Genomic DNA, 25018 nt, shown 5'->3' with positions numbered 1-25018 from the left:
TTGTCTGATATGTTCTGTCTACTTTCCAGTGCAAATATTTTAGTAGATTTGAAATTAAAAAACTTTTTCCAAAATTTTTTTAAATTTAATATTTCTAGTGTTATTTTGTTTTTCTTTCAAAATTTTTTAAATTTTAAATCTTATTTTTCAGTTTAAAACTTTTTTCCGTTTCAAAAACATTTTTCAGTGTCAAATCTTTTTTATTTTCAGATTTGTTTTTTTCTTTTGAACTAATTTACGCACCTTTGTAGCTCCATATTGTGATGAGAGGTTCGGTCAAACAGGTAAGTGGTTCTGGAAGAGGTTCTTTTCCTTGTTTTTTGTTTAAATTTTTGATCATTGTTGAACCGTAATGAATTGATTTATAATTTCTTGGCCGGACGGACAGACCACTGGACGGCTGTTTGTCCCCCGCAGCCTCTCCTGTCTCCCGGCTGTCCTCTCCTCTCCCAGCCCCCACAGCGCCCTCTGGCGGCCAGCAGAAACTTTCTGGTACTTCCTGTTTGTCCTCCGCGGTCCTCCGGTCTCCGTCGGTCTTTGTTCTCCGGGGACACTCTGTCCTCTGGCGCCGGTCCATCGGAACCTTCCCGCCTCTGTGAGCCGGACCGGGAGCGGAGGAGCCGGTGCTGGTCCGGTTCCGTCCAGATGGATTTTACTTAACGGTCCGGAACTCTGTCTGCGGGGCCGAGGCTCGCTCTGCGGGGAACCGGGACAAGGGGACGGAACCCTTTAACCCAGTTCGGTTCGGCTCCGTTCTGCAGAACTCTTTCTGGCGTTGGGCCACTGTCGGACCTATTCACTGGGTTTTAATGCCGTGCGGACCGGAGAACTGGGCTGGACAGTTCGCTAAACTGTGTTTGGATCAGAGTTCAAGTGGAAAAAGTTCTGCTGCAGGTGAATTGGACTCGGTATCGGTTCGGTAGGCTGACTGGGTCCCGGAAAGCTGGCTACAACCGGACCGGTTTACAAAGACTGGGTTCTAGTTCGAGGTTCTGTTTTATTGAAAATGGGTTCAGTCTGGACTGGGTGTACTGGTACCCAGTAGATGCACTTCCTGGGTCGAAGGTCAAGCTTGTCCTGAACTTAAAAAACCCATCTGGTTCTGTTCTGGTCCAAATCAGGTTAAGTCAAACATAGTTGGATTTAATCCAGGATTTAAGAAGCTTGAGTACAAAACCAGGTTTGGTTCTGGTGTGAATTGGGTTAATCCCGGTCTAATATGGGTTTTGTACCGGTGTAAACCGGTTTCAGTCCAGGTCTAAACCGGGTTTGGTTCTGGTCTGAATTGGGATAATCCCGGGTTTGAACCCAGGTTTAACCTGGGATTAACCTCGGAATAGGCCATCCGTGGCCCGGTTCGGTTCTGCTGTACTCCAGAACATGGCAGAACTCGCGCAGACCTCGCCCTCGCTGTGCTGCTGCCGGAAGGCGCTGCCGGTGTCCGGCGGTCGCTGCGCCGGCGAACCCAAGCCGCCCTCGGCCGGTCCGAGGCCCGGCGCCGCGCGCTGCCCCCTGGTGGACGTGGCGTCAGCCTCCAACTTCAGGAGCTTCCGGCTGCGCCACTTTCACCTGGACCTGCGGCTGAACTTTGCAGCGAAGGAGATGAGCGGCTGGCTGGTTCTGGACCTGGTTCCGGTCCAGCCGGGGGTCAGCTCCCTCGTACTGGACTCCCACCCGTCCCTGTTGATCCACTCCATAGACTGTAAGGTTCCCGGAGACGGGCCGGAGGAGCCGGCGTCCCTCACCTACCGGGTCGACCCGTTCACCGACTACGGGTCCTCGCTGGTCATCAGCCTGCCGGCCGGAGCGGTGCAACCCGAACAGCTGATCCAGGTGACCGTCCGGTACACGACCACGGACGGCCCAGCGGTGAGAACACACACCACTTCCTCTGACTGGTTCCGGTCCTACTGTATCACTGGGTTCAGACTGGTTTCAGATTTAGTTCTAAACTGGTTTCAGATTTAGTTTCAAACTGGTTTCAGATTTAGTTTTAAACTGGTTTCAGATTTAGTTTTAAACTGGTTTCATACTTTCTTTCAAACTGGTTTCAGATTTAGTTCTAAACTGGTTTCAGATTTAGTTCTAAACTGGTTTCAGATTTAGTTTCAAACTGGTTTCAGATTTAGTTTTAAACTGGTTTCAGATTTAGTTTTAAACTGGTTTCATACTTTCTTTCAAACTGGTTTCAGATTTAGTTCTAAACTGGTTTCAGATTTAGTTTCAAACTGGTTTCAGATTTAGTTTTAAACTGGTTTCAGATTTAGTTTTAAACTGGTTTCATACTTTCTTTCAAACTGCTTTCAGATTTAGTTTCAAACTGGTTTCAGATTTAGTTTCAAACTGGTTTCAGATTTAGTTTCAAACTGGTTTCAGATTTAGTTTGAAACTGGTTTCAGATTTAGTTTTAAACTGGTTTCAGATTTAGTTTTAAACTGGTTTCAGATTTAGTTTTAAACTGGTTTCATACTTTCTTTCAAACTGCTTTCAGATTGGTTTTGGAACTGTACTATGTTCACACTGCTGGGACAGGTTTGCCTTGCTTTCAGACTGGTTTGGAACTGGTTTCTGATCTTTGTCTCAGCCCGGGTCACTGAGGCAGAAAACTCCGGCCAGAGTTTCTGGATGTTTGGACCCGTGTTCCTGCTGAAGACCCGATCTTCTCCTAATGACTGACATCCTGTCCTCTGTGTGACCTCTGACCTCTGTGTGACCTCAGATCTGGTGGCTGGACTCGGAGCTGACCTGCGGTCAGTCCCGTCCTCTGGTCTTCACTCAGGGACACTCGGTGTGTAATCGCTCCTTCTTCCCGTGTTTCGACACGCCGGCGGTGAAGAGCACCTACTCCGCCTCCATCCGGGTGAGTTCTGTTCGGTTCTGTTCTGTTGGGACGGGTCCGGTCAGCGAGGCGAGGCGCGTCGGTTGGGGAAGACATGTTGAAAATAAAATGGAACTTCCTGCTCAGGTTCCGGACGGCGTGACGGTTCTGATGAGCGCGTCCCGGAGCTCTTACTCCAAACTGGACCGGATCTTCCAGTTCTCCATGGAGTTCCCGGTCCCGTCCTACCTGGTGGCGCTGGTGGCCGGAGAGCTGCAGCACGTGGACATCGGGCCCAGGTCAGAGGTCACCCGGACACTCCTGAGCGCCGTGACATCACGGTTCTGATGGGTCGTTACAGCGCCTCACAGAGACCGAACACGAGAAAAACAATGGAAAATATTTCAGATGTTTAAATTTATTCTCAACTCAGAAAATTTTAATTTAGTCAGTTTTTGATATTTTTTCTGGAAAAAAATCTGCAAAAAATAATAGAAAATATTCAAAACTAACTTTTTTTTAATCAAATTTTATAATCAGATATTCCTCATAAACATATTCAAGTACTTAAAAAATGAATAGAGAACAAGTTCAATATTTTTGTCACTTATTTCCAGAAATGAAACTTGTATGAATTTGTCATGCTTAGTTAAATGTTATAAATTTTAATTTCTTGTAATTTTGATGATTCTGTCCTCAAGAAAAACTATATTTGAGATATTGATTGTTGTGTAAAAGATAAATATTGGAAAGTGTTGATTTCCCAAACTAATCAGTTGAATAAGTCCAACCATTGGTGAGTACATTAACAGCGACACTAGTCTTTAGCTTAGCATTTATGCTAACAAGAAAACATTTAGCACAGTTAGCTTCTCCTAAATACATTTTTCCAGATAAAATCTAAACTTTAATTTAATCTAAATTTACCATAAAATCATGTTAAGATTCTCAAAGTCAAGCTAGCGTAGCTGAACTGCGTCCATTTCTGTCATGTTTCTTAATTATAACTTTTTCCTGACATTATCTGGTCGTCTCAGTGTGGACAACTAGTAGGAAAGCACCGTGTTACTTTGTCTCCTATATGTAAAGGTTACATTTAATATTTAGTGTGTTATGGCAACAGCCTTTCAGCTAAAGTGAATGCTAATCATCTTTAGCCAGCATTTTCTTCCTCCTCCAGCAGGAAGTCGGGGGGGTAAAAACATGTTTTTTTGTTTTGTTTTACTTCCTCTGTCCTGACTGCAGGAGTCGTGTGTGGGCGGAGCCTTGCCTGCTGTCCTGCGCCGTGAAGAAGCTAGGGGGCAGCGTGGAGCGCTGGCTGGGCGTGGCAGAGGACCTGTTTGGCCCGTACCTGTGGGGCAGGTGAGTCTGAAGCCCAATGGACCCAAACGTCGACCCGACAGCAGGTGGCGCCGGGCTCAGAGGGGGAGAGTATCAAACATTAAACTCAATTAAAATTAGAAATACTTCAACATATTTTTGCTCAAGTAAAAAGTATCCGTTAAAATAAATTACTCAAGTAAGAGTAAAAAAGTATTTGGTAAAATATCTACTGAAATACTGATTACCTGATCAAATTATCAATAAATATTCAAAAAATTACATCATTAGACGGACAAAAATATAAAGTTAAGCAGAAATGTTTTTATTTTAAGGACCAAATGACAATAATTCATGTAACAAAAAGTAACTAAATCGGATAAAATAAAAAATGTCCAAATCAGTTTCTTTCAATAAAAACTAATTAAACTTGAACAGAAACTGCAGGTGTGTGTCTGTCTGCGTTTGGTTGAAACATGTTTGATTTTCATTCAGTGGGAAGAAAATCCAGAAATTTAGTAAGAGTAAACATACTTCATAATAAAACGACTCAAGTAAAAGCAAAAACTAAAAACTCTCCTAAAAGTAAATTTTTTCAAAAAAGTTACTCGGGTAAATGTAACTAGTCGCTACTGTACTCTGCAGGTGTGACATCGTCTTCCTGCCGCCTTCCTTCCCCATCGTTGCCATGGAGAACCCGTGCCTCACCTTCATCATCGCCTCCATCCTGGAGAGCAGCGAGTTCCTGCTGATCGACGTCATCCATGAGATCGCGCACGGCTGGTTCGGGAACGCCGTCACCAACGCCACCTGGGAGGAGATGTGGCTGAGCGAAGGCCTGGCCACGTACGCACAGCGCCGCATCACCACGGAGGCGTACGGTGAGGCCACGCCCATCACATCTACTCAGTCTAGTTCTACGCTTTATTTCCTGATTGCACTTTCTGAAGCATTTGAAAAAAGGTTTGTTGGAGTTTATTTTTCTCAGTTTCGGCTTATTTATTTTTACTGCTGACTGAACACATTAAAGTTGTTTTTACATGTTTGACCAAATTATTGGTATATTTTAGTTATAAATAGATTTGTAATTCATTGCATTTATCTCAGGGTCTGACGCAACAAATTTTACTGGACGATAAATTGTCCTAGAAGTTATTGCAATAAACGATAATATTATTGTTTTGAAACCATTTTGAACCAATAAAATGATAATAATGCAATAATTCATTCTCAAAGATCGATAAACTTTAAATCCTAATGAGCATTGAACACTGGAACCGGAAGACATTTTATATTTCAAAATGAATAAACAAAACAACAAATAAAATGAAGTCTCTGTAAACAGAGACTTTAAAAAAGGTTTAGTTGAGACCAAAACACCAAATAAATCACTGAGCTCACTTTATAATACTATTAATAGATCATTTTATTGTGACATCACACTTCAGTGAACTCTGTAACCGACAGCCATCTTCATAGGCAGTTACTATGACAACAACAAACAAGTTATAAACAATATCAGTACATTAAAACTACTGGAGTACTCTACCCACCTCTGTGTAAGACTAAGATAAATATCAGTGATATTTACTGTAGTACTTAGTACCAAACTGGTGAAACTAGCTTAACTAATGTAGCTTTTATCTGCTAGCTAAAACGGACAGGTAGCCTACGTGTTTGTTACTACATGTTCTTACTCTGCCAGTCACCAGAACTTTGTTATTCACACCCAGAGTTCGTCCGTCCTTTACAAATTAAACACTGATTCTATGCGTCCATGTGAAGCTCTTCTTGTTTCACTAAACCATAACGGGAGATCAGAGGCAGCTTGTCCACATCGTCTGACATGTTTTCCTTCCCCGTCTCATACGGGTCGATCCCAACAGCAGCCGTTTTGTTCCGGTATCGTTCTCTCACACATTGACCAAGAGTCCACACATTGTTGGTATCGAAGCCATGGGTCTGCTGTGCTTTGTGCTGCTCTGGCCTACCAAGATGGCGCAGATCACTTCCGGATTTTTTGTGACAGGCCTGTTTATGTCCATATCTAAAATAAGAAACATTTTATCGCAATTCAGCTGTTTTTCTGTATCTGATTGATATCAAACCTCAGATATCGGAAGTGAAATCAGTGCGTTCAAGGCAGGGCTTCATATCTGCCTATAGAGGTCACCAGGGATTATCAGGGGTCATCAAGGGTCAGGGTTTCACTCTGACCTTTGTCTCCAGGTGAGGCCTTCACCTGTCTAGAGACTGTGGTCCGACTGGACGCTCTGCACAGACAGCTGCGTCTCCTTGGAGACAACAACCCTGTGAGCAAGCTGCAGGTCAAGTTTGAGCCAGGTATACACACACACACACTCCCACACACCCCTGGTGTGCAGCTGTACAGGTGAGGGTCCTTCCTGCTCCCCTGCAGGTGTGAACCCCAGCACGCTGATGAACCTGTTCACCTATGAGAAAGGCTTCTGCTTCGTGTCGTACCTGTCCGAGCTCAGCGGCGACATCCGGCGCTTTGACAGCTTCCTCAAGGTCAGTGATGCTTCCTCAAGGTCAGTGATGCATTTAGAGGCTGTTCCTCTGTTAGGACGGGGCTACATGTAGCCCCGTCCTAACAGAGGAGTTTGATTATCTGTCATGAGACAGAGACAGGTTAAAAAATACGTACAAAGAAATTATAAATGTCACGTACTGCAGCTTTAAGGCTGTTATCTTTATGTTTCTGTGCAAATTTCTGTATTTTTGTGTCTTTCTGGATGCTGCTAATCAGCTGAACAGGTCTGGGCTTTGACTAGGCCACTCCTGAACCTCCACTTTGTTGTTTGCAGGAAGTCTCTGTGAACTCCAGAGATGTTCAGAACCTTAGACCTCGATTTTGTATCTGCTCTCTGACTCAAGGACAGAAAGATTAACATGTTGGTGTGTGTGTGTGTTGCGTGTGTGTGTGTGTGTGTGTGTGTGTGTTGGTGTATGTGTGCAGGACTACATCTCAGAGTTTAAGTTTCAGAGCGTTGTGGCTCAGGACCTCATCGCCTACTTCCTGCAGTATTTCCCGGAGCTGCAGGACGCCGCCGTCTCTCAGAGGGAAGGTACGCCTGGTCGGTTTCACGTTGCTTCCTTCCGCTTTCTGCTCTGTGACATCACTTCCTGTTCTCAGGTCTGGAGTTCGAGCGCTGGCTGAGCGGTTGCGGCCCGCCGCCGTTTGAGCCTGACCTGTCAGCAGGGGGCGCTCTGATCGGGCCGGTGCAGGAGCTATGCGACCTGTGGAGAGGCGGCGACCCACCCGACCAGCAGACATTCGTGACCTTCGACCTGTCGGCCTGGAGCACCTTCCAGGTGGTTCTGTTCCTGGACCGGATGCTGGACCACTCACCGCTGCCGCACGGTGCGTCTCTTAACGTCGGCGGCAGCGCCACCTGCTGGCAGGCGCGCCGCTGACGGGCCGCTGTGTGTTTCAGACGTGATGGTGAATCTGTCCGCCTGCTACTCGGCGCTGTTCGATGGGCTGAACGCCGAGGTCCAGATCCGCTGGCTGCAGATGGTGGTGAGGAACACGTTCTACCCCGACCTGCCACGGGTCCGAGCCTTCCTGCACAAACACGTAAGAACAACAACCGACGCTTCGCTGCAGCTCCTCGGGATCCAGAGTATCTGAATATCTGAATATCTTATTAACATGCAAAGAATCGATTCATGAAGCCATATTGGATCAGAAACAGGCTACTGGTGTTTGGTCAATGCTGCGCTGAGCACTGCCAGCTAACAGTTAGCAGCGCTAACCCTAGAGCACCAATCATACACATTAGTTCCACTAATGCTAAAGTGCTAAGCCATCATGGTATTTGGTAGAAGATACTGCTAATTTCCACCATGTTGATAATGACTAGAGGTTGAATCTTTGAGTGATTCTCAATTCGATTAGATTTTTTAGTCACAAAATGAATTTTGGTTCAGAAACAATGTTTCTGTTGAAACTGTCCAGAGATTGTTAAACTATGTGACTGACCAGAGGAAAATATGGTGTGAATAAATAAAACATTTATTTAAAACAATTCAATGACCTAAAAATTAGCTTTGCTAATGAACGCAGAGCTAATTTTTACTTTAGCGCTTTGAATTTTATCTGGTAAAATGTACTTAGTGGAAGTTAAGTGGTTCAGTCATTTCACAGTTAGCACAAATGCTAAACGTTTTTAACTTCCCCTAAATATATTTTCTGGGCAAATTATGGCTAACCTCATTGAAATGCTGAAGCGCTAAGCCAACAGTTAGCTGTGCTACTAGCAGCGTAGCGCTGCGTCAGAGCTTCAGTAACTATCAGGACATGTTTTTGTTTCTGCTCCCTGCAGACCTCCAGGATGTACACCGTGCCGCTCTATGAGGACCTGGTTGCTGGGGTGATGAAGTGCGTTGCCGTGGAGATCTTCTACCAGACGCAGCGCCGCCTGCATCCCAACCTGCGACGGACGCTGCAGCTGATCCTGTTCCCCAGCAGCTCGGCTCCGGCCAATCAGAGCGGCCCGGTTCCGCCCATCCTGACTGGCTCCGCCCCCTCCGGCTCGCCGCTGCAAAGCCCCGCTGCCACGGCGACGGCCTCCGCCGCCGGGACGACGGCCACCATGGCGCTCAGGGACGTTAATGTGTCGGCATGACGGCCGTCCGGGCCCTCAGAGGCCCCGACGGGTCAGAACCAGAACAATTTCCTTCATCATGCCTGCAAACAGCAGAACATTCTAGAACTTCATGAAAATAATGCGACAGATTTCCCTTCTCCTCGGTTTGAGGAACCTAGACTGGATTCTGATCCAGAACCAGAACCGGACCTGAACACCGGAGCGGCCTTATCGCCTCACTGTGAAACAAACCCGCTAACTGGACCCGGTCCAGCCAGATCCTCAGGAACCTGCAGACCCTGAACGCACCGCCACAATAAAACGTCTCTAATTCAAACAGCTGAAATGAAATGAAACCTGATCACATGACCAATAATCTGTATTGATTATCAACCAGCTTCACTCTGCAGACAGTTAATTATTCTATTTATTCTGTTTTCCTCTATGGAAAATAAAATTTAAAAAAATCATCTTATTGTTTTTTTTCCATCTTATTGTTTAACTTTCAGAAAACAGGTTTATTTATTTTGAAGGGATCCTTTAATGTCCTGCTTTTATTTTGAAGTCAGACCGGAAATTTAAGGTCTGACATGTTTAACGGGATCTTTGATGTCTGAAGGTTTTATTATTTAACACACAGGAAACTGGTGGCTTTGCTTTCACAATAAAAGCCTTGAATCGTGTTAAACTGCTTCATGAGATTTTACGTTTTTATTTCCCTTTTATTAAACTAATTGTGAACAAACAGAAAACCTTTAGAATCTGTTAACTGTCTAGAACAGTTTTTTTATTTGATCAAACTTGTTTACATTGAACATTTTGTAATTGGGTTGAAGATAAATCTGAATCAGATACAGTTTGTGTTTTATGTCTGAAATTATATATTTTTTGCTTTTGTGCCATAAGTGGAACAAATTTCAAAGATCTTTATCTTTATAACTTTAACTAGACTACAGAACTGACGATGTATCAGGGCGTTATAGACGAGGATGATAAAAGGAGTATATTTCCACAAAAAACTCAATTCTCAGAAAAAACATCGACATTTCTGGATTTCAAGAGTCAAAATATTTCAACTTTTGAAACTCATTACTTTCCAAATGTCAAATTTTGACTAATCTCAAAATTGGAGGGTTTTTTTTCTTGCAAATGTTTAACTTTTGGACCTGAGAAAATATCTAAACGCTGAAAATGTTTGACTTTTGAAACCTGGAAACTTTTTTTTCTAGAAAATTTCTGAGATTTTGTCACTCAGAAATCTACCATCTTTTCCTCCTGGAAAGTTTGAGGGTTTTGGTGCAAATTTACTCCCTTTATTCCCTAAAATGCTGTCACACGTTTCTGGTGCTGAAACATCAGATGAACTTTACCTCAGATTTCTGGAAAAACAAACAAACAAACATGTCAGTCGTTTAATTAAGAAATATTAAACATAAACAGCAAGAAATTTATTTGTAATAAGTAAACCCATTCAAATTTTCCTAATTCCAATAGAACAATTTCAACAAAATTATTTTATTTGGGTTCTTTAGGCTTCGCTTCACCTGGGCGGCTTTTATTTTGAAGTCCATCACCGGACGTTGCGTGTTTTAACGCGTGCAGTGTTGACTATCAGGAGGAAAGCATCATCGGAGCCCCTCTGCAGCTGGACCGACACATCTGGACCGGAACCGGCCTGGGACCAGCTCAGCTCCTGGAGGTGGGGGCGGGGGGAGCGCACAGGTGAGGCGTCACGTGACCAGACCTCCGGAGCTTCACGCGGCGCGCGCAGGTGTGTCTCAGCATCCCTTTCGAAGCGCGTGCGGGGCTCCTCGGGGCCAGCATGGCGGAGGAGACCCGGGTCATCTACCACCTGGAGGACCAGGAGACCCCCTACCTGATCCGGATCGGCGTGCCCGCGCAGCGCGTCACCCTGGCCGACTTCAAGCAGGTGCTGAACAGACCTCACGCCAAATTCTTCTTCAAGTCCGTGGATGATGACTTCGGGTGAGTCACGTGACTGACGCCTCCATCAGGAAGATGACACAGATCCAGATGGGTTTATTGAGCATCAAAGGTCACGTGTTCCAGCGGGGGGAGGCGATTCAGTCACATGATCGGTGATCAATAACCATGATAACAAGAGAAGGAGCTGATAAACACATGTATGAATCAGTAGGGAGGCTTTGTTTGTTTGTTTGTTTGTTTATGAGCTGATTGTTTATATAATCCTCCTCATGCAGCTGTGATTATGTAACTGTGATGAAAACAAAAGCTTTAATATTCCCTCTGATGAGAGGATGACTGCTGAGCTCATGATGATGATGATGATGATGAGGAGGAGGAGGAGGATCTTATGACTCAAGGCGTAGCAATTTTTTAAAAAATGAACAAGAACGAGACGAGAATTATTACTTTCAAAGATCAAATTTACAAAACAGATTAAAAAAAGGGACGAATGTCTGATTACTTGTCTGTCAAAATGATTTGCTCCTGTTTTCCCACCTGAAAGTCCGATGACTCGGTTCTATCGGGAACCAAACTGAGTCAAACCAACCAAACCTTTGATCAGCTTGTTGCCCCCCTGGTTTGTTTTTACCCAGAATGCCTGCTTTCAAACCCAACCAGAGTTAGCTCCTTTGGTTCGGTTGTGCATTCACACCTCCCCAAGCGAATTGAATTAAAGCGGACTACACTGAATATTTTCAAAGTCATCAAATTGCTAAAGTGCTTAGCACCCTTAACGTAGTTCTGGCGTATTTTACTACAACTTAATCAGACGAGATGACAGATATATTCAGGATTTTTTCATATCTTGATATCTTGCTACATCTCTAGTTATGACATGATGCTCGTAGCGATGATGATGATGATCACACTAATGATGATGATGATCACAGTAATGATGATGATGGTGATGGTGTGTTTCAGGGTGGTGAAAGAAGAGATCAGTGACGATGAAGCTCGGCTGCCTTGTGTCAACGGACGGGTCGTCTGTTGGGTCAGAACCGCTCAGAACCTCTCAGATGGACGATCAGTCATGAAAACATCAGGACGTCCGTTGAACGTCCAGTTCTCTGAATCTCACCAGTAGAGGGCATTGCTAATTGAAAAGTTAGCTAAGCTAATCATAAACATTTTATCCACTAACACCTGCACCGCATCACAGGTGGAGAATGCTGGGAGAGGAAATGGAACTGCTGCGTAAACAGATTTCAAAATAAGAGCATGAATGTAACCAAAAGTTCAACACAGATTTTGAACTTTATTCAACTGAAAGTTTACAAACAGCCAAGTAAATTTGCTAAAGTAAAAGTGCTAATCACTAAATTAGCTCTGTTGTTAGCAGATTAGCATCAGTGTGTCCAGCTGCTAACCAGCGCTGGTTTTGGAGGCTGCTAGCATCTTGCTGTGTGGTTTTAGCCAGACCTGGACATGTTGGAGGACGTTTGGAAGGTCAAACACTCGTAGGTTTGTCCGCACGTTGAAACGGTTGATTCCAGATTCTCCTGAGACCTTTAAACCTTTTACCAGACCAGAAGTTGCTCCAGTCTTTGTCCTGACGGCTTCTCTGTAGATCTCACCATGGCGTCCACATCACTTCGACAGTCAGGATGACTGTACTAACTTAAAATTGAATAAAATTCAGAAAATTATACATTATAATTACATTTTATTTAATATCTAAGTCTGTATATGTCCTTATTTTTTCACGACTGTCTCATTTGGACCTGATGAGACACCTGGACTGTCCCGGTGTCTCTAAGATCCTGTCTTCTTCTCTGCAGGTGGTGTCTTCAGACGCCTGTCCTCCGGACTTCAGGGGGTCGGACACTCCCTCTGTGGCCACGCCCTCCAGCTTGGCTCCGCCCCCCATCGAGAGGACCGGCGGCATCGGCGACTCCAGACCGCCGTCCTTCCAGTGAGTTCCTACACGGATTGAGCTCCGGTCGTGCTGACGCGACTGCGCGCTGACAGGATGTGATGTATTTGTCTGCTTCAGCGCTGCGGCTGTCTGCCACGATGACCTGCAGGGGTCAGAGGTCAAATCGCCCGCTCCATCTTCAGAGAAGCAGCGGCGGAGAGGTGGTAAAATCTTCAACTGAATCAAACCGAATTCTTCCAGCTGTCTCTGATTGGCTGCCGTCTTCATACAGGAGGCCACCTGAACGGACACGCCCACCAGGCGGCCGACCACAAGGGGGCGGGGCCAGCCGGCGGCGGCGACAGCTCGTCCAATCAGCAGAGCAGCGAGTTAGAGACGACCAGCTTTTGCTCGTCTGAGGAAGACTCTGGAGGAAGGTCAGACCCAAACAGTTCTGGTCCGGTTCTGAGTCCACCTGCTGACCAGCAGAACTTAGAACCAGGCGGGGGCGGTTACCCAGGGTGGCATTGAAATGGGCGGCGCTCTAAAGCTAGAAAATCAATCAAGTTTATCTGTGTAGCACGTTTCAGGCGGTTCAAGGTGGAAATTACATAGTTTTTGTATTATAATATGTCTCATCTGTCACTTATGCAGTAGGGTGTACGGAAGAGGGTTAATGCCAAAAATAAAAAAAAGAATTTAAACTTTTTTCTTAGAATTTCTATTTTTTTTCTCAATTTTGATTTTTTTATGAGAATTCTGACTTTGACCTCAACATTTTAATTGGTTGGGGGTGTTGGCAGGAGGAGCGGCTTACCCGCGGCGCCAACAGAACAAACTGAGCTGGATAAAAGTATTTGCACTCTGGCAGATTTCAAAGATTCTTTTGTTGTTTCAGAAAAAATGTTGAGCTCCATAAAAGACAATCTGAGGAGTTTTTGAAGTGACTTTATAAATCATATTTAGACCCAGGGTTTGACTAGGCCAGCTGCACAGTGGTGCAGTTGGTAGCACTGTTGCCTTGCAGCGAGAAGGTCCTGGGTTCGATTCCTGGCCGGGGTCTTTCTGCAAGGAGTTTGCATGTTTTCCCTCTGCATGCGTGGGTTCTCTCTGGGTACCCCGGCTTCCTCCCGCAGTCCAAAAACATGACTGTCAGGTTAACTCTGTGTGAATGGTTGTTTGTCCTGTATGTCTTTGTGTTGCCCTGCGACAGCCGGGCGACCTGTCCAGGGTGTACCCCGCCTCTCGCCTGGAATGTAACTGGAGAGGCACCAGCAACCCTCCCGACCCCATTAGGGACAAAGGGTGAACAGAAATCGGATGGATGGATGGTTTGACTTGGCTACTTCAACGCTGTGTTTTGTTTACTTTGACACTTTTTGAATGTTTTTTATTTTTTAAATCATCAACAAATTGTTTTATTTACTGTTTTATTTGATGATCTGAAACAAAGTTTGATAAAAAACAAGCTAATACTTTTTCACAGCAGTGTACTGCTGTTCGTCAGTCTGGAGCATTTCCAGTTATGGGCATGTCCCTGAATGCATCACGGTGCATTTGCTGCAGCAGCATCAGGCTTGTAAACCTGCTGAAATCAGAACTCCTGGGAGAACCCAAACTGTCGTTCTGGTTCTGTGGCGTGTAAAAACGCGTACTGCTCCTTTAAAGGTTGTGTCATGTGGCCCAGTGACCTCAGCAGCAGCTCTCGCTGTGATTGGCCTGTGTCTGACACACATTCACCTGCCTGCAGGTCATTTTTTCTGCCCCAGTAAACCTGTTCACGCCCTGGGCTTTGATTGGCTGCTGCGTGTCATGTGACCAGCGCTGTCTTTTGTATTGTGCTGCAGATAAAGCCATCCCAGCTGATCTGAGAGCAGAAATAATGTGTTCCTGATCGATTTTCTCATTTAAGACTCTGATTTCCATCAGTGATGGACTCCACCTGCTGCCAGATTTACAATCTTTACCCAAACATTTTAAATCTTTTTGTAATTTTTAAACAGGTTTGGAGTTTTGCTGTCTTTTATCTCATTATTTGTAAAGTCAGATTTTCCTCTCTCTGTTGGAAATGTGTTGATTTTTTATTATAAGTGATTCATTTCTGACAGGTAAGTAGGTCTGAAATATGTTTTCCAAATTAAAAATTTATTTTTTAAAACCTAATTTTTTTTAAAAATTGATATTTAGATTTTTTTATTCATGCTATTCCAGTTTAATAGTTAAAACTTTTCATTATTTTATATATTAACGTGATCTTTTCAAGTTGAAAATGTATTTTTATGACATTATAGCAACTTTTTGTTAAATCTCTGACTACTGGGGAGAAAAATGAGCAAATTTTTCACTGATTATTTTCCATGGATAGAAAAACCAGTGAATTATTGGGGCTCGACTGTATTTATAGATTTGTCCATTTATCCTTTTAAAAAGCTTTTACTTTTATTCATAAAATTTTATTAATTTTACCGTCTGCTTCAAATACATGTTTTAATTAGGATTTCCTGATTTTATATTTCTTTAAAATCTATGTTGCGTTTTTAGATTTGTGCTTTTTTGACCAATGAGATTCTGTCTGTGATGTCACACCAGGTTCAGCCAATCAACAGGCCAGAGCAGCTCCTCGCCGAGACTCATCAGGCGACAGCGGCGCCGCCACCGAAAACCAAAAACTCCACGGATGGAAAAGGTAACCACACACACACACACACACACACACACACACACACACACACACACACACACACTCACTCAATCTGACCCCTGACCCCAAAACAGCGTTTCCCCTTATGGGGACCAGGCTTCAGTCCCCACAAAGAGCAGGAAAATGGTCCTCACAAGGTATTAGAAACAAACGCGCACACACACACACACACACACACACACACACACACACACACCCACACACACACACGCACACCACACTGTGAGGTCCTGGTTACCTGTGTAAGTGTGTCTTTATGACGCCTGGTGCAGGGCGGCTGTTTCCGTCTGGACTTCCTGTCACTGACGTGTCCCTCATCTTCCTGTCCTGTCTCTCTGTCCACCTGTCTCCCTCTCTGCCTGCCTCTATCTGTCTGTCCGTCAGTCGGCGTCTTTCAGCAGCGTCACTGACTCCACCATGTCGCTCAACATCATCACTGTAACCCTCAACATGGGTGAGTACAGAATGGGTCAGCAACGGATTGGACCAGGACACATAGAACCTTGGTTAGGTCTATTGCTGTCAGGGTCAAGTCCGACAGAGACCAGAACAGGCCTAAACGGTCTAGATAAAGGCAAAGAGAGTCCAGAACAGATCCTGTCAGCCTGAATCTCATCAGTAAAACCCATGAAAAGGTCACAAATATGTAGTTTGGGTGCATCATCATCTACAACTGCTCCACATGTTTTTTGGGTCTGAATCAGGTCCAAAACATCCAAAATTAGCTCCATCTTAGTCCAAAACTGTTCCAGAGGTTCCCTTTGAGTCTCAGCTTGGTCCAAACATCCTAAATTAGACCAGCTGCTGTCCAAATCTTTTTCAGAGGTTCCTTGAATCTAAACTAGGTCCCAGACACCTTAAATTAGGTCTGTTACAGTCTAAAACTGCTCAGTGTGTTCTCTTTGAGTCTCAGCTCGCTCCAAAACAACATAAATTAGTTTTTTACAGTAGAAAGGTGTCAGTTTCCCTTGAGGCTAATCTAGATCTAAAACAGCCCAAATTACATTTAGTCCAATTCAAAACTGCTCCAGAAGTTCCTTTCATTTTAGACCAGATCAAAAACAAACAAACTTAAATTAGGTTTATTGAATTTGAAAACTGGTCCTCATGTTCTGTTTGAGTCTAAACTCAAACAGTTTAGACCAAAATGTCCTAAATTAGGTCTACTACAGTCCAAAATTGGTCCAGAGGTTCTCTTGGACTGAATCTGGTCCACTCCAGTCTAGAATGGGTCAGCTATCTGACCAACACAGATCAGGTCCAGTTGGGGTTCTGAATCAGGTTCGCAGGTAGATGGATCGTATCAGAGTTCAGAACAATCCCTAAACCTTACTGGACCAGGTCTATGACAGACCAGTACTGCCCCACCGGTTCTGTTGGATCAATCCTTAAATGATGTCCATAAATCCATAAATCAGATCCAAAAAGGTTCCAAACAGACTAAATACTATCTGGATCAGGTACAATAGAATCTGAACCAGGTTCAGAACGGTGAGAATCAGATCCAGTAGAGTAAAACTGGTCCTCAGCAGCTTTGGCAGTAGAACGGATCAGGTTCTGTTCAAACATGGCGGTTGGTTTACAATTTGATTGGTTCTCTTCAGGTCCTCTGAACCCAACAAGACCCAGACCTAACTGGGTCGGTAGATACTGATTCACACCGGACCGTGACCTGATGAGATCATTTAAAAACCCAGTTCAGAATTCTGGTTCTGCCCGGTTGCTGTGTTGTTGGGTTGAACAGAAGTTTAAGTTCTTCAGAAGGAGATCTTTATTTCATCAATCAAAGACCCACAGACGTTTGTGAGATGTTTCCATCCTGAGTACGATGCCAGTGAGGTTTGACCGTCCTGTGTGGTCAGACCTGACGATGGTCAGACTAACGCCGCCTGTTTCTCAGAGAGGTATAACTTCCTGGGCATCAGCATCGTTGGTCAGAGTAACGACAGAGGAGACGGAGGGATTTACATCGGCTCCATCATGAAGGGAGGAGCAGTTGCAGCAGATGGCCGCATAGAGCCTGGAGACATGCTGCTGCAGGTAGGGCCGACACCAGGTTCTAGTTTGGACCATCTAGGCTTGGTAATGATGCTGAAGCCTTTGGTGCTCTGGTGATTCTCACTGTGATTCTGTTCACTCAGGTGAACGATATCAACTTTGAGAACATGAGTAATGACGACGCAGTCCGGGTTCTGAGAGAGATCGTCCACCAGCCGGGGTGAGGCTTAATTAAAACCACTGACCATTACAGTCTGTCCTCCTCTGTTCTGCAGCTGAGGACGACTTTTCATCCAGACACAACCTTTGAGACTCAAGCTGAACTGTTGAACTTTCCTTTTAGTTCGGTGACATTAACTGTGGCAAAGTGTTGGGATCCAAACCCACGAAGTTGCTTCACGCTGCCCAGAAGTGAGTCAGGCAGGATGTGTTGGTTTGGTTTGATACTGTTGAATGTAATCCAACTTGTTAAAACGGTCTGTTCTGTAAAACCGAGCAGGTGAACCGGTCCGCCCCATCGACCCGGCTGCCTGGGTGTCCCACACGGCCGCCATGACCGGGAAACTCCCCCCACACTACAGTACGTCTCAACTCTGCACCTCTCTTCTGTTGTTAACCTCCCATCTCATTTTAACTTCCTGCTGTTCTCCAGGCGTGCATGAAGAAAACCACCTCAACATCCACAGTGACATGACGGTGGTCGTCAAGGCGATGGCCAATCCAGAGTCAGGGCTGGAGGTTCGAGACAGGATGTGGCTGAAGATCACCATCCCCAACGCTTTCATTGGTGAGAAGATGTACTACTGCGTAGATCTGGATCTGAGAGTCTGAGGAATGTCTCATTCACACCAGTCCTGATTAATCCGCTTTTATCAAACTCTAGTTCATTTGGGAAGATGTGAATCGAATTCTTATGTGGACCAAAAAAGTGAAATCTGGTCCATCTACAAACCTAAGTTTTGGTTTGGTTGAAGTGAATTAGAAAACAGACGTGAACGCCAAGCAGACCGGAGACCGCTCCAAAAGCAGAAATTGGACTTAAACTCAGGGCATTCTGGGTAAACACAACCAAATTTGCTAGCCTAGCGGTAGCATGAGAAATGGCTCGTGTCTTTTTCCAACGACAAAAGAGAAAATCTGATGCCACTTCATTTTTGTTTCCATTTGGTGAAGAAGGAAGTTGCACTCAGTGTCTTTTCAGAGGTTTTTGTGTTGTTTCCTTCAGTGGTTCTTAGTGCAGCGCCCCCACAGGCCAGGAGGGGAACAGGTTGCTCAAACGGTTTTGTTGGTTTGGCTTGGAGCAAAGAGAATGAGAACCACAGCAGCTGAAAATGAAGCAAATGTTATTTTCGTCCCCCATCGAGCTGCGTTTACCAAACTATCAGGTGGTGAAGCACCTGAGATTCTCACCAATAAAAACATTCTGTTTAACCAACATGAAATAATCTCTGCTGTAGTTCTGGGGTAACGATTCCAATCAGGACTGTGGAAGGAGACAGATATCTTTATCTGCAGCTTGTCTTCTATCTGTCCAGGTTCGGACGTGGTGGACTGGCTCCACCGTAACATAGAAGGTTTTACCGACCGGCGCGAAGCTCGTAAATACGCCGGAAACCTGCTGAAAGCCGGATTCATCCGACACACCGTCAACAAGGTCACCTTCTCAGAGCAGTGCTACTACGTGTTCGGAGACCTGTGTGGAGGTAGGAGCTGGGGCCACAGAGCTGTCCACACTAGAGACTATAACTATAGTTATTACTCTTTGAAATAAGAAGACCTTTAAATATTCAGTGTGCTGAGATCACCTGGAGTCTGTGGCGTTTTGTCCTCAACTGAGGTCCTCTTTAAAATTAAAAGGGAAACTTCAATTAAATGTGTTAATAGAAAGAGAAGTTGTTTCAGTTGCTCTAAAGCTGTAGTCTTTGTGGATGGATGGATGGATGGATGGGTGGATGGATGGGTGGATGGATGGATGGATGGGTGGATGGATGGATGGGTGGGTGGATGGATGGATGGATGGGTGGATGGATGGTAAAACTCTAGCTGGTTTGGTGCAGTCCTGAACATTCACCTGCAGTACCGTCAATGACCACAAGATGGCGACACAGAAGACAAAGCCCACAGATCATGTTAAACTGTTTTATGTAATTTATGTCACTTTCAGAGGTTCATTGTTAGAAATTTATACATTTTAATTCAAAAGGTCTGGACTCTACTGTAGTCTGATGATAGGAAAATAAAAACCAGAGTTTCTAACAGCATAAATTTTGCTGTTTTGCTGATGCTGCTCCTTTCAGATCTGGCTGCCATGTCTCTGCTCGACCACGAAGACGGATCCTCTCGCGAAGTAGGAGGAGGAACTGACTGCGACCCCCCAGCCTTCCCCTACCAGTACCCCGTCCCTCACCCCTACAGCTCGCCCCACCCGCTGCAGCAGCTGCCGGCCTGTGGGGCAGGAGGAGGCAGGAGTCATCACAGCGAAGGTACAGGACGTTTCTTGTTTTTCATAAGGTTTATGCCACTATGTGGATCCTGTATGTATTTGTTTAGCTAACACCGCTGCTTGATCATTTAAGTAATTGTTGTATGTTTCTGTATTTCTCAGTCGTTCATTTGTTGTACTCTAGAATCAGTGACACGAACATGAAGAGAGGAAACTAACTGCTGCGTAAACAGATTTCAAAATAAAAGCTTGAAACTAATTACTTGAAGAATTCTGAACAGACAATAACCAAACTTTCAACACAGATGTCAAACTTTATTGAATTGAAAGTTTACAAAGCACTTTAGAATTCATCTGGATAAATGTGTTCAGGGGAAGCTAATTGTTCTAAAATCTTAAAATTTAGCAAAAAATGCTAAAGCGCTAAACAAAAAATTAGCTCCACTATTAGCGAATTGTTGTTTTTGTGACCCTGTATTAAAAATGTTTTGTAGCACTGGTTGCCTTGATTCACAGTAGTCAGGCAGACAACGCGGAAGCAATGGTTTTATGTTTGGGAATTGAACCGGAGACTAATTGCCTGGGTTCCCCGCCCTGCCGCTACACCGTGTCTCATCAGTTGCTATCTTGCCGTCCGTCCTTGAATATTGAAAACAAGTGACTACATTTGAGGAATAAAAGCAGATTGAGTTGAAGATCAGGTTCCGTGATGTCTGAGATTTTAGCACTCCCTGTGTAATGGAACCCACAGTATGGGTATTGGACGTTACTTTTGCTGTTGCATCTCGTATGTTAAAGGATTCACAGACAGTCTGAGAAAGAAATTACAGATCTTTCTACGCCACAGAAACTAAAGGCTGATATCAACACTGCGTTTTGTGTTAATGTTTTGCTGGAAGACCCTGATGAAACCTCGGTATCGCCTCTCGGGTTCTGTTTGAAACGATGACATCATGTGTTCATTGGTCCTGCAGGAAGTCGCAGTAGCCAATCGGACTTCAGCGATGATCAGGAGGGAAAAGGAGGAACGCAGCAGGAATCTTCCAACCAGGAAGCGAACGCTCAGCACAAGATGGCCGACTGTCTGAGTGATGGCAGCGCTCAGGAACCGCCCACCTCCTTCTCCGGTTCCCATGGCGACAAAGACATGCCAACACCGTCTCGAGGTCAGCACCGCGACTTTTCATCGATCCAACCGGAAATTTCTCGACAGTCCTTCCGCCTGGCCATGGGAAACCCCAGCGACCTCTTTGTAGATGTCATGTGATCCGGTGACGATGATGTCATATCCTGGCAGGTGACCTGGAGACACGATTAAAATGGGACTTTTTTTTAACTAAAGCTGAAACAAACTGAAAAAGATTGAGGCACATAGAGTCACTGTGAAGACCTGGACCTGATGAAGGCCTGGATCAGACCAGAACGAGACCAGGCTCTGGTAAAACCTGAAACTAGACAGGACCATCCTGAACCCGACCGAGAACCAAACCTGAGAACTAAACCTGAGAACTAAACCTGAGAACTAAACCCGACCAAGAACTAAACCTGAGAACTAAACCTGAGAACTAAACCCGACCGAGAACTAAACCTGAGAACTAAACCCGACCGAGAACCAAACCTGAGAACTAAACCTGAGAACTAAACCCGACCAAGAACTAAACCTGAGAACTAAACCTGAGAACTAAACCCGACCGAGAACCAAACCTGAGAACTAAACCCGACCGAGAACTAAACCTGAGAACTAAACCCGACCGAGAACCAAACCTGAGAACTAAACCCGATCGAGAACTAAACCCGACCGAGAACCAAACCTGAGAACTAAACCTGAGAACTAAACCCGACCGAAAACTAAACCTGAGAACTAAACCCGACCGAGAACCAAACCTGAGAACTAAACCTGAGAACTAAACCCGACCGAGAACTAAACCTGAGAACTAAACCTGAGAACTAAACCTGAGAACCAAACCTGAGAACTAAACCCGACTCAGGACTAAACCAGATTTACATGGACCTGACTCGGACCTGGACTCTGAACTAACCAAATCAAAGCATGTGCTGCTTTTCTCTCTGAGAGACGTTCTGTCTCAGCAGAGTTTCTCCTGCATCCTGGGATGGTTGTAAATTATTCCTGACGTTCCCGTTTGTAAATCACCTGCTGTCACGCTGCCTGTAACTGAGCTCATTATTGTTTCTATTTATTCATTATTTATTTATTTAACATGTTTATTTATGAACTGTTTGTTCCAAACATTTACTGCAGAAAGCGACGTGTGGATTATTTATGAGTCCTTGTTGTCGTCTCCTCATGACTAAAAACGCTAGAGAAGCAGAGCTGTAGCTTTTCCTCTACATTCCAAAACCAATGAAACGGGTCAATGAAAATTATTTTACATAAAGGTTAAATATGGTACCAAATCACAGACTGAAGGCTCTTAGACATTTGGGTTTTGTGAAGAACAAAGACCATGATCTGTTTAGTGAAAACAGTTGTATAAAATGTGTTCACTGTGTTATATGTACACAACCAGATAGTAAAACCTTAAATGATGAAATAGATTTGGAATAAAGTTCACTTAGCTTTCATAGAAATCTGTGTATGGCTGTGATTTCCTCAAATCTTTAAAAGTCAGTGGTTTCACCCTTGTTGAGACTAGAAAAGGTGAAAGTTTCATATGTGAAGTAACAGACACAGATTAATTGTGTCTGTTATTTAATGGAAACACCCCAATTATGCGTGTGTGTGTGTGTTTTTTACATTAGCAGAATAGCTAATGTAAAACAACATTTTGCACATATTTGTAATAAAAATGCAGCTACTGACTGATTACAATATGAATGTGGAACTTAGAATTGAAATGTGCTTAATGGGAACAAATAATATCAATACAAGGTCTGTTTTTTTTACTCCTCTTGTTACTAAAAACATCCTCTAGCGTACAGTATACGAGACATATTACCTGCTACCCCCTTATTATTCATTTAAATTATTTTTTGAAATATTTCTAGCTTACATAATTGTTTTACACGTAATTTTGGTCCTATTTGCTTCCCATACCGTGGAGCGCCGCAGGGCGGTGCTCTGAATGGGACGCGGCCGGTTTCCATCAGCTGACGCGCCGCTTCTGCCGCCGACATCTTACCCCCGAAACGGCGGAGACGCAGAGTCCGAGTTTGACGGTCAATCACTCCGATAAAGTGATGACGGGCCCAGCGGGAAATGGAGGACGGGGTCGGGGAACATAGTTGCTGCCTCCGGAGGAGGTGAGGAGACGGAGGGAAGGGGACACCGACAGTCCGTTCGTGCGTCTGTCTGCGCTGCAGTGGCGGACTGACCGCCAGACAGCTGCGGTAACGTTAGCAGCTAGCCGCTAACGGCTAGCCTGAACTGGGTTTTAAAATGCCAGATTTTAGTGTAGCGTAGTTCATCAAACCGGGTCTGACTGCTGTGAATTAAAACACGGTCCATTTTTAATTTGGAGAACCCTCCCTCCGGTTCGGCATTCAGAGAGAATAGCTAACTCAAATAATTTCCATTATTTTGTGAATTTTAACGTACTGCATTGTGGTTAGCGTTGTGTTTAAAAGGAGCGTCAGCTACGTGACTGGGCGGTGACTCCAGCCGCTGATTCAGTCGTGAAGGGAAACCCGAACCAAACAGCGGCTCGGCGTCTCAATGTGAGCCGAAATGACCGCTTCAGCTCGCGTTACCGCCCGAGGAAACGTCCGCAGGGAACAAATATGCAGTTTTCCGGCGCGATCAGATTCCAGGAGGCTGAATGTTTTTCTGAACGCTGTTTCTTCAAGGCTTCTTCCATCTGAAGATGTTCTGTGATCCTCATTTTATTCAAATGTTCAAATATATTAAACCAAACCCGTTCTCAAATCAAATTGCTGCTATTCCTTACTTCTATATGGAAAGCCAAACGTACAAAAAACAACAATAAATTATAACTGAATCAATCTGTGAATAATCATGATGAACTATCAGTTTGATAATGCTTTTGATATTTAAATAACCACAATTTTATTTATCAATATTTTTAAAATAAGTTTTATGTCTATCTACGGTGTTATCAGGTGTTGAAAATTGGCATGTTTGCTTTAATGCGTAATCACAATGTATCTGGTTTACACCGATGTGTTTTGTATTTTAAATATTAAATAAAAAATACAAAATAAGAAACATTGAATCCCTGAAAGTGAACATTACTGACAACAGAAAGTATTGTGATTCCTAACTTCCCATATTTTTTAATTTAAAAAGCAAATAATCATTAAAAACATGATCGTATTGACATATTTCTGTATGATGGGATATGGGGTATTTATTCAGAAGGTTGTAGGGAACGAAGATAAAACCGACCATGTATTTTATGGGGGAAAAAGTCACAATAAAAAAAATCTAATTTGAGATTCAAAGTTGAAATTCTATGAATTGGATTTGGTCCATAAAGGTGATATTTAGATCAGACATGATCAATGGAGCAGGAGAATGTGAAAAGATGGAGGTTTTAAAGAATGTGGACAGTTTGTAGATGTAAACTGGTTTCATCCCGTTTTTATATGTTTTTAATAATCTGATTGAAACATGAAGATCCAGTTCAAATCTCCCAGAAACAGACTTTAAAACATGTTGTCCTACAGCAGAAATAAAATAATGAACGTGTCAATGAATGCAAAAATAAATCTAAATAACAAGGACAAAAGTACCTACTGCTAAATATTCTTGAAGATTTTTTTAACTAAATCTGTAATTTACTAGAAATGTTTTTATTACAGTTGCGCATTTTATACATTTTTTTCTTATAATCTGTGTTTTCTGTGTACATTTTTGCTCGTTGAACTGGATCGATTGTATGACTGGATTTTGACATCAGAACTGACAGGAAACGACAAATCTGGAAACTTTTAGCAGATTTGGTGCCGGCAACATCAAACTATTATAAGAAAGATGATCAGAAAAGCAAAACATCAAAGTAAAAAGCTTGAACAAGATGCTGAAATAACAGCTGTGCTGGAGCAGGGGTGCACCTAAACCGTGCAGGAGACCGGGGCCCCCAGGACCGGATCAGAACCCTCCTGGCCCCCATTTAAAAAACTGGAACCGGTCCGTCTGCTGCTACCTTCAGGGTCTGTTTGGAAATATCAAACTCATATTTCACGTAGAGACTTGATCAGATCAGGGAACTCTCCATCTGCAGCCTCCAGGGGGCGGTACTGTGCTCCAGGGAAGCCTCCAGAGCTGGTTCTGGTGAAAACCGGACCCAAACAGACTCAGTTC

The 25018-nt window shown here is 44.0% G+C and overlaps 2 protein-coding genes and 1 long non-coding RNA gene across 5 annotated transcripts; 2 read left to right on the top strand and 1 right to left on the bottom strand.

The window, feature by feature from the left end:
- Positions 1-451: 451 nt before the first annotated feature.
- On the top strand, positions 452-9434 carry rnpepl1 (arginyl aminopeptidase like 1). The gene is made up of 11 exons (XM_028045248.1): positions 452-1869; positions 2720-2860; positions 2966-3117; positions 4064-4180; positions 4784-5019; positions 6368-6481; positions 6558-6670; positions 7119-7227; positions 7296-7523; positions 7597-7739; positions 8488-9434. Exons 1-11 carry the CDS (start codon positions 1381-1383, stop codon positions 8788-8790), a joined length of 2145 nt encoding a protein of 714 aa, XP_027901049.1. The 5' UTR covers positions 452-1380; the 3' UTR covers positions 8791-9434.
- On the bottom strand, positions 9249-10385 carry LOC114161805 (uncharacterized). Its single transcript, XR_003599080.1, has 2 exons — positions 10296-10385; positions 9249-10130 (listed from the first exon to the last, which is right to left on the bottom strand). It is a non-coding gene; the product is annotated as an uncharacterized LOC114161805 (long non-coding RNA).
- dvl3b (dishevelled segment polarity protein 3b) lies at positions 10361-22326 on the top strand. 3 transcript variants are annotated; one of them, XM_028045256.1, is made up of 15 exons: positions 10363-10737; positions 11662-11731; positions 12519-12652; positions 12734-12816; positions 12888-13032; positions 15185-15281; positions 15681-15750; positions 17197-17336; positions 17438-17514; positions 17638-17705; positions 17791-17874; positions 17947-18081; positions 18830-18997; positions 19592-19777; positions 20712-22326. In XM_028045256.1, the coding sequence occupies exons 1-15, from the start codon at positions 10574-10576 to the stop codon at positions 21002-21004; spliced, it is 1914 nt and encodes a 637-aa protein (XP_027901057.1). In that variant the 5' UTR covers positions 10363-10573; the 3' UTR covers positions 21005-22326. The 3 variants fall into 3 exon arrangements, with proteins under 3 accessions (XP_027901056.1, XP_027901057.1, XP_027901058.1); XM_028045257.1 differs by having other exon boundaries at positions 10365-10737; positions 17794-17874; XM_028045255.1 differs by having other exon boundaries at positions 10361-10737; positions 17794-18081.
- The last annotated feature ends 2692 nt before the right edge of the window (positions 22327-25018 follow it).

The sequence above is a fragment of the Xiphophorus couchianus genome, chromosome 18, assembly GCF_001444195.1.
Source record: "Xiphophorus couchianus chromosome 18, X_couchianus-1.0, whole genome shotgun sequence".
Lineage (NCBI taxonomy): Eukaryota > Metazoa > Chordata > Actinopteri > Cyprinodontiformes > Poeciliidae > Xiphophorus > Xiphophorus couchianus.
Note: the sequence above shows the minus strand (reverse complement) of the source record. Positions and strands in the feature narration are given on the sequence as shown.

Excerpts from the sequence above, each read along its gene's own strand:
- rnpepl1 (XM_028045248.1), top strand. The coding sequence starts at position 1,381 with ATGGCAGAACTCGCGCAGACCTCGCCCTCGCTGTGCTGCTGCCGGAAG. Across the intron at positions 1,870-2,719 it reads CGACCACGGACGGCCCAGCG|ATCTGGTGGCTGGACTCGGA; the intron begins GTGAGAACACAC and ends GTGTGACCTCAG. Across the intron at positions 2,861-2,965 it reads CCTACTCCGCCTCCATCCGG|GTTCCGGACGGCGTGACGGT; the intron begins GTGAGTTCTGTT and ends CTTCCTGCTCAG.
- dvl3b (XM_028045255.1), top strand. The coding sequence starts at position 10,574 with ATGGCGGAGGAGACCCGGGTCATCTACCACCTGGAGGACCAGGAGACC. Across the intron at positions 12,653-12,733 it reads TCCAGACCGCCGTCCTTCCA|CGCTGCGGCTGTCTGCCACG; the intron begins GTGAGTTCCTAC and ends TGTCTGCTTCAG. Across the intron at positions 13,033-15,184 it reads GAGGAAGACTCTGGAGGAAG|GTTCAGCCAATCAACAGGCC; the intron begins GTCAGACCCAAA and ends ATGTCACACCAG.